This window comes from Rhinoderma darwinii, unplaced genomic scaffold, assembly GCF_050947455.1.
Source record: "Rhinoderma darwinii isolate aRhiDar2 unplaced genomic scaffold, aRhiDar2.hap1 Scaffold_87, whole genome shotgun sequence".
Taxonomy (NCBI): Eukaryota; Metazoa; Chordata; class Amphibia; order Anura; family Rhinodermatidae; genus Rhinoderma; species Rhinoderma darwinii.
This window is the reverse complement of record NW_027464439.1, coordinates 438049-446594: the sequence shown is the minus strand read 5'-3', so window position 1 is coordinate 446594 and position 8546 is coordinate 438049. Positions and strand designations below refer to the sequence as shown.

The 8546-nt window shown below is 43.0% G+C and overlaps 1 protein-coding gene across 1 annotated transcript; it reads right to left on the bottom strand.

Moving 5' to 3' along the window:
* Nucleotides 1–4261: 4261 nt before the first annotated feature.
* On the bottom strand, nt 4262–7755 carry LOC142731782 (uncharacterized). Its single transcript, XM_075849468.1, has 2 exons — nt 7655–7755; nt 4262–6661 (listed from the first exon to the last, which is right to left on the bottom strand). The coding sequence occupies exon 2, from the start codon at nt 6649–6651 to the stop codon at nt 4888–4890; it is 1764 nt and encodes a 587-aa protein (XP_075705583.1). The 5' UTR covers nt 6652–6661; nt 7655–7755; the 3' UTR covers nt 4262–4887.
* Nucleotides 7756–8546: the final 791 nt, after the last annotated feature.

Below are 8546 nucleotides of genomic sequence, written 5' to 3'. Positions count from 1 at the left end.
CTACAGCGTCCCCAAACAGCAGTTTCCTTCCACATTTATGGCATCGTCATACCCGGGAGAACCCTTTTAGCAATTTTTGGGGTTTGTCTCTCCAGTGTCATAAGCTGGGCACGACATATTTGCTACTGAATGGCATATCTAGGGAAAAATATAAATTTTGAATTTGCACCATCCACAGCGCATTCATTTATGGAAAAGACCTGTGGGGTGAAAATGCTCACTACACCCCTTAATAAATGCCTTGAGGGGTGCAGTTCCATAATGGGGTCACTTCTCAGGGGTTTATTTTTATTATTTCACATCAGAGCCTCTGCAGTTGTGAACCAATACTTTGTAAATCGCCAAATTAGGCCTCAATTTTAAATGGTACGCTTTCACTCCTGAGCCTCGTCGACTGTCCAGGCAAGAGATTAGGGCCACATGTAGTGTGTTTATAAAACTAGGAAACCCAGCATAATAATTAGAGAGCTGTCTTGTTATGATGGCACAAGCTGGGCACCGCATAGTGGCATATCTATGGAAAAAAATCCCATTTTCACTCTGCAACATCGAGTGCACACCAATTTCTGCCAATCACCTGCAGGGTTAAAATGCTTACTACACCCCTAGGTAAATGCATTGAGGGGTGTAGTTTCCAAAATGGGGTCACTTCCGGGGGGTTTCCACTGTTTTGGGCCCACAGGCGCCCAGAAACCAATCCAGCAACATCTGCACTCCAAATGGCGGTCCTTCCCTTCTGAGCCCTGCCGTGTGCCCAAACAGCAGTTTATGACCACATATGGGGTATTGCCCTACTCGGGAGAAATTGCTTTACAAATGTTGGGTTCTTTTTTTTCCTTTATTTGTTGCGAAAATGAAAAAAATTGAGCTAAAGCTACGTCTTATTGAAGAAAAAGGATTGTTTTTATTTTCACTGCCCGATTTCTAATAAATTCTATGAAAAATCTGTGGAGTCAAAATGCTCACTACACCCCTAGAGGAATTCCTCAAGAGGTGTAGTTTCCTAAATGGTGTCACTTTTTGGGCGTTTTCATTGTTTTTTCCCCTCAGGGGCTTTGTAAATGTGACATGGCCTCCGCAAACCATTCCTGCTTAATGTGATCTCCAAAAGCCAAATAGCGCTCTTTCCCTTCTCAGCTTCGCCGTGTGTCCAAACAGCCCTTTATTACCACATGTGGGGTATTGTTTTACTCGGGAGAAATTGCTTTACAAATTTTATGGTGCTTTTTCTCCTTCAGTCTTTGTGGAAATGAGAAAAAATTAGCTAAACCTACATTTTCTTTGAAATAAGTTAGATTGTCATTTTCAGGGCCTACTTCCAATAATTTATGCAAAAAACCTGTGGAGTCAAAACACTCACTATACCCCTAGATAATTTCCTCAATGGGTGTAGTTTCCGAAATGGGGTCACTTGTGGGGGTTTTCCCCTGTTTTGTCCCCTCAGGGGCTTTGTAAATGTGACCTGGCCTCCGCAAACCATTCCTGCTAAATTTGAGCTCCAAAAGCCAAATAGCGCTCTTTCTCTTCTAAGCCCTGCTGTGTCTCCAAACAACCGTTTATTACCACATGTGGGGTATTTTTTTACTCGGGAGAAATTGCTTTACAAATTTTACGGTGCTTTTTCTCCTTTAGTCCTTGTGAAAATGAGAACAAAAATCGCTAAACCTACATTTTCTTTGAAAAAATGTTGATTTTAATTTTCATGGCCTACTTCCAATAATTTCTGTAAAAAACCTGTGCGGTCAAAATGCTCACTGTACCCCTAGATAATTTCCTTGAGGTGTGTAGTTTCCCAGATGGGGTCACTTTTGGGGGATTTTGACTGTTTTGGAACCGCAAGAGCCCTTCAAACCTGACATGATGCCTAAAATGTATTCTAACAAAAATAAGGCCCCAAAATCCACTAGGTGCTCCTTTGCTTCTGAGGCCGGTGCTTCAGTCCAGTAGCATGCTAGGGCCACATGTGGGATATTTCCTAAAACTGCAGAAACTGGGCAACAAATATTGAGTTGCATTTCTCTGGTAAAACCTTCTGTGTTATAAAAAAAATTGTATTAAAAATGTATTTCTGCAAAAAAATATGAAATTTGTAAATTTCACCTCTACTTTGCTTTAATTCCTGTGAAATGTGTAAAGGGTTAAGACATTTTCTAAATGCTGTTTTGAATACTTTGAGGGGTGAAGTTTTTAAAATGGGGTGACTTTTTGGGGGTTTCTAATATATAAGGCCCTCAAAGCCACTTCACAACTGAACTGGTCCCTGTAAAAATGGCCTTTTGAAATTTTCTTGAAAATTTGAGAAATTGCTGCTAAAGTTCTAAGCCTTGTGATGTCATAGAAAAATAAAAGGATGTTCAAAAAACAATGCCAAACTAAAGTAGACATATGGGGGATGTTAATTAGCAACAATTTTGTGTGCCCGAAGAGGGTTCACAAAATTATTCCTTTTCTGTATTACAATTCCCCTGTAACATAATCTCAAAGAAGGTAACAGAATCCATGGATGCCGAGCCTGTAACATTGTAAATTAAATATATTGGTTTTATTGTATTCCATAAATGGTGGTACAGACGCCACATCACGACCCCTAAACAAAAAAAAAGTCATCGATGTATCGTCCATCCCACACAATCCACTTGTAAAAGGGATTATTGACTGAAAAAATGTTGTTCTCCCACCATGTCATAAACAAATTGTCCATGGAGAGGGAGAATTTTGACCCCATCAGGGCGTCTTCTATCTGCAATAAAATAACACTATCAAGGCAGAAGTAATTATGTGAGCGCAGATACTCCACTCACATTAAAATAAATTCTTGTAGATATTTGGAATACCTGGTGTATTTCCGCAAATGGAATTCCATTGCCTTGATTGCCGGAATATGTGGTATGCAGGCAGGCCCGCCATCAGAAATTTCTGGGCTTCATACAGTCAGTGGAATCCATTTGAGGAAATACATCTGGGTCCCCCATTATTAGGGGATTTGGAGAGGTGGCAATGGAAAGTCGTGGGATGGGAGCAGGACGCAAAGTGCCAGGGACTCTGTGAGCGGGCGGAGGAGTAGGCTAAGAGAACGGAAGGTGGCCGAGGCGGGAGTTGGGCCAGAGTGGATATGACGCTTGACCGGGGTCTGGGGAGGGGAAGGGGAGAGAGACCAGTGGAAAGGGGAGTGAGGCCGGTGGGAAGGGGAGAGAGACCGGTGGGAAGGTGGGATAGAAGGGGCAACATAAAAAAATAATTAAACTGAATCTGCTGCTTTAAAACAGAGTCACTCACCAAGTTGCAGAGCTGGCCGCTGCTTCTGGCCCCTGCATGGGTCCCATTCCTTTCTACAAACCAATTACCGCTGATCACAACCTTGATGAGCGGCAGCTGCCCCCTTTATTTTACTTTTGTGGCCAGGCCCCTGACAGTAGTACCAGCGGTACTACCCTGATGGCAGGACTGTTTGCAGGAGTACTAGCCAACTATGTCACAGATAACCCAAGTTTCAAGACCATGAAAAGTTATGGATTTTTGGCATCCCATGGAATATGGGAACAATAGGGAATTCTATCAGTAAGTATTCAGCCTGTTTCTTGGCTAATACTTCTAATCCAATTCCTTCTTCTAGCAGATTTTTTAAAGATTCTTTACATGCGGTGCTTGGTTTCGCCACAAGTTTGCGATATGTCGATTCATTGTCTAAAATGGTATGAACGTGTCTGGGATATAAACAGGAATCTAGAACAACTCCTGCTCCATGCACTCCTAAGATTTGGAGGACACAGTTATACGCTGGATATATGGTGAGCACCTCTGTGTTTTCACCTTTAGCCCTTATGTGTATATAGTGAACCTTTTACATGGTTAATCTTTACCCGCTAAGGTGGAAGGGTTGGTTCCAATGCCTAATTATGGTGGTGTCTGAGGAAATAAAGGTCCTTTTAGATGTCCCGATACTGACCATTAAAACCAGCGCCAATCGACGATACAGCGTATCACAAGGAGCAATCATCAGTAATGTATGGGGAAAACAATCGTTACTACACGAGACCCCGCACCGATCTGCCAGTCCAGCTGCCTCCGGGCACTGGACAACACTGCCGGAAGCAGATGGTTCCGACCACTGCATAGCGGCCGTTCAGCAGAACTGCAGCTCGGCCTCTATTCTTGTGTACCTTTTGTACCATTTGTGACCCGCTTAAAAACCTTTTACGATATGAATCTCAGTGTAAAAAATTCAAGTATCTAGTCTACAATAAAAAACAATGAGTGCATTATACTTTTTATTAGCTTCAGTCACTTGCAGGCTGCACACCCATTAATTTCAATATAAAACAGAGTAGACTTTTATTTTTTGACGTGTCATTACATCTGTATATTATATGTGGAGTTGTTATTATACACCGTCTCTATGATCTGATGACGGGCATATTCCCCAAACTGCACCACCATGCTGCCCATACACTGACTGTATAGTCTGTCTCGCCAGCTAAGTCCTTGGTCTCCGTCATCTAATGTTGACGGATAACTGGCATCGCTGGACTCCACCGGCCGGTGAGTCTGCACCTTGTTCACACTCCTCGATGTAGGCCTGAGGCTCGTTCGCAAGTCAGACTGCTAGCTCTGCCCCCTAGATGTTAATATTGATGTTCAAGTCTTGACAGCTGATATTGATGTTCACAACCATTGGATAGTACATGGGGAAGTGATCTACAACCTTGATGTCTCTGTCCTCAGTGGTTCATCCCTGATAAATGCATTTTATTTGTTGGCACTGCCGATGTAAAACCACTTGGTGGCCAGAATGGAGACGGCCCTTTCATTGGCTTTTCTGATATTACATGAGAAGCCTCCGCAGTGCAGTGTGGCCAGAGCTAGGCTGAGACTATATAAGTCCAGGTCTTACATGACATCATGGTTGATGGCATCTTTAAGAAATTCAACATGTCTGACTACAGCCTCCTTGTCCTCTGAGTTGACCAGATAGCTTGGGATCTGGAGGAGCATGGTCTTCATCAATTTTGGGTGGTTATGAGCCAGACAGCTGTAGATGGATTTCAGGTCATTGATGTTTGGAGAGATTTCCGTCCGGAAAAATCCCCGAATGTTGGCTCCTTTGATGTAGGAGAGGCAGCTCTGCAGAGATGAAGTACTGGCTGCTACTATCTCCTGGTTGTCAACATGTAATTTCAGGAGTAAAGTTGGTATACAGCTCCTGACTTTGTCTGTAAAATATCCAAATAGCAGAAGGCGGCAGCTCTCTGTCAGATCCCTTAACAGGTTTATGGCCGCAATCTGGACTTCTCCATCCGGATAGTCCATATGCTCCCGGGATATTTTAATGAATTGTCTACTGAGGACAGAAAGCTTCAGGCGTCTGATAATGGAGGACAGCGCCCTCAGTGCCGCCATGATGATCTTGATGCTGCTGGTTTTTGATAGTCTAAACTCCATGTGGGCAATGATCTTATTCTTGTAGCTCTCCACCAGTCTTGTAGCTCCGGTGGTGGCATTCCCCAGTGCCTCCATGGCGATGCTGCACAAGATGTTATCGTCCTCTTCTATGATCTTCAGCAGATGTTGGATTGCGCACTCTTGGTATTTCTGCTTTATAAGTCTTGGATGCTTCAAAGCCTCATTGAAGAACATAGCTGCTGTCATTTTGGCCTTTGGGTCCGCATTCTTCAGGGCATTGAGCAGAAACTGAAGGAAATCTTTTGTTATTTTCCTGCCAGATACCAGAGATGTCACAAGCATGTTCATCCCAATACGCTGCTTCTCTGTATCTTCCAGTTCCTTATTCTCCGCAGCAAATTGCTCCCTGTACTTTTCTAGGAGCTCGGCGTGAGGAAGGGTCTGTAACTCGTCATTGCCTGGCTCGGTCGGCTGGTTTTCCGATGATTCGGGTACAGTAAAGAATTCCAGGGCAACTTTGGTGGAGTCTTGAAGCTCAGCATGGACATCAGGCAACCAGGTGGAAATGTTGGCCTTCATGTTGCTTATGGCCTTCATAAGTTGCACTTTGCAGCTGCCACCCTTCACAATATATTGTTGGATGCTGCCGCATAAACGTCTTATAGCATAGCACAACGTCTCCTTAGATAGTTGGTCAGGAGCATTTTTGACCACTTGGCCCAGCACTGGCAGCATGTCCAAGATGTGTGGCATGATGACTGTAGCACACAGAGATGTCACTTCTGTCAAAGTGTCGACAATGGCAGCATTGAAATCCTCATAAACGATGTTGTATCTCAGTTCCCCGACCACCGCTTCAAGATGGAGGATGCTCAGCCAGACAATAACCTTCTTAGTCATGGCGTAGGAATAGTATTGTCCCTTCATGTACTCCACCTTCAAGTGCTCACATAGCACATTGATTATATATTCCTTCAGGTAGTGTGCCGCGTCTCTTCTGTACTGAATGACTCTGATGAAGAAGCGGCACATGGCAGCGTTGTATTGAGATGGTAACAGGCTACTCAGAATGGCTTTCTGAAAAACATCCGTATAAGTGAAGAGATCTTCAGCCACCTTCTCCTGGATGAAATAAGGGACACAGGCTCCTAAGACGTCTTCTTCCACCAAATCCCAGGTGTCCAAAGCATTTCTGAGCTCTTGATTTGTGTCCACACAGAATGTCTGATGTTTTCTATTCATGATCTTCATATCCACAAATCTGCTGAGGCGAGAAATCATTGTGTGGTTACTTGTTTCTAAATCATCTTCCAAAAAGAAAATAGATTCTAGACTTCTCTGTCCTCAATTATTAGCCCCCTCCCCAATAAACATGTGATAACTGCATGAAGAGCGCCATCCCAAGGCAGAGACAGGACAGTGCAGCCAGAGGAGACAGCGGCACTCCTCTACACTGCGCCCTCTGGTGGTGTAAGAATTTAAAGGTTTCAGAAAATGAAAGCCACATATAAGGTTATATGTAATATTATATAGGGTATTTTATTTGGGTAAATCAAAGATGGAGGATCATGGGTATAGTTGCGTTTCTTAATGAAATGTGTCTCATCAGTTTGCAAGATTGCTATTGTTTACCCTGATTCTCACAATAAATGACCCAGAGGTTCACAGGTATCTCTTACAGGTGCTAACCAGTAGTGTGAACCCAGTCTTACCCATGGACAAACTCAGGATGTCATAAATGCTAAAGGTGGTTGATAAGTGGCACCAGTATTCTATATCCGCATGTTACATGAGGGGGGGAGTTCTTTTTATCAGGAAGGTCACACTGTTTGTCTCTAAGAGGGGCAGACAAGGGGGCATAAAAGACCCAAGCATGACATGAGGGGAGCCACTTGGGAGGCCACTTGAGGAGGGACATACTGGAAAGGAGACTTCCTGGAGTGTGGGGAGACCATGGATGGTAACTATAACCTGTCATGTAATTGTTGATGATAAGGAAAAAGTGTCTCTGTAAAGTTCCTTGTTTATGGCTGTCGCTATGTACAAATCTCCATAGAAGTCTCAGAATAACTAACAGTCATTTCACTCTTTATACAATATACATTTTCATACACTCAATCTTGTATTTCATTTATTGCGCCTGACCTTAGAATCTAACCCAGTAAGAGGGTGAAAGAGAAACATTCTTACAGTGGCAGCACATGGAACTCGCTGCAATACTTCACAAGAAACATTCTACATGTTCTCCTCTTACCTCTGAATCGTGGATCTGAAGCTTCTGGATAAAGCAAGATTTCTAGAAGTCACAGGACTCAAGAAAAAGTCAAGTGAGAGCGACGTACCAAAAAGCAAGAAACTATTGGTCTATAGCGGCTCAACGGAATGTGACCGATCTGCAGCTTTTATAGAGAAGGTGAATTATGACATCACTGATGACCTCACACTTACCTTACATTCTAACACACATCAAATGTTTTTTTGTTTTTTTTCACATATCTTTATTGAATTTCAGTAATAAAAACATTACAACATTTCAATATCCAGTGATTATAAATATCATAATGCTCAACAATTTATCTGCACAATTTACATCAGGCAACATATATCTCCCCAATCCCATCCCCCTCCCACCCCAAAGATCATTAAGTACCATAAAATTATAACCTTCTTATGATAAAATAATAATTATACCTTCCTATAGAACACCAATCAATTCCATATCCCCAATATTTCCTCCCACTTTTTTATACAATTTTTCTTGTCTGCTCTTATTTTCTCATATTCTTTAATTGTCTTAACCAACTTCAACCAATCCATAACAATTGGGGATTTACCAGCCATCCAATTTCTTGCAATTATTATTTTTGCGTAAAAGAGAACATTAACCCCTTTGTGCACCGTGACGTGCTATTACATCCGGGTGCGGGTGGTGATGTTTAGAGTGTGCTCCATATGCTGCGTGTGTCGGCTGTGTTTTACAGTGGACACCCGGGACTAACAGTCGGGAGCAGTGATCGTGCTGTTCCTAGCTGTTTAACCCCTCAAATGCTGCAGTCAATCGCGAGCATCTGAGGCATTGAAAAAAGGGGGGCGGCCCCCTCTGACATTTCATCACCCCCCCAGTTAGATCAGGGGGTGACAATGAT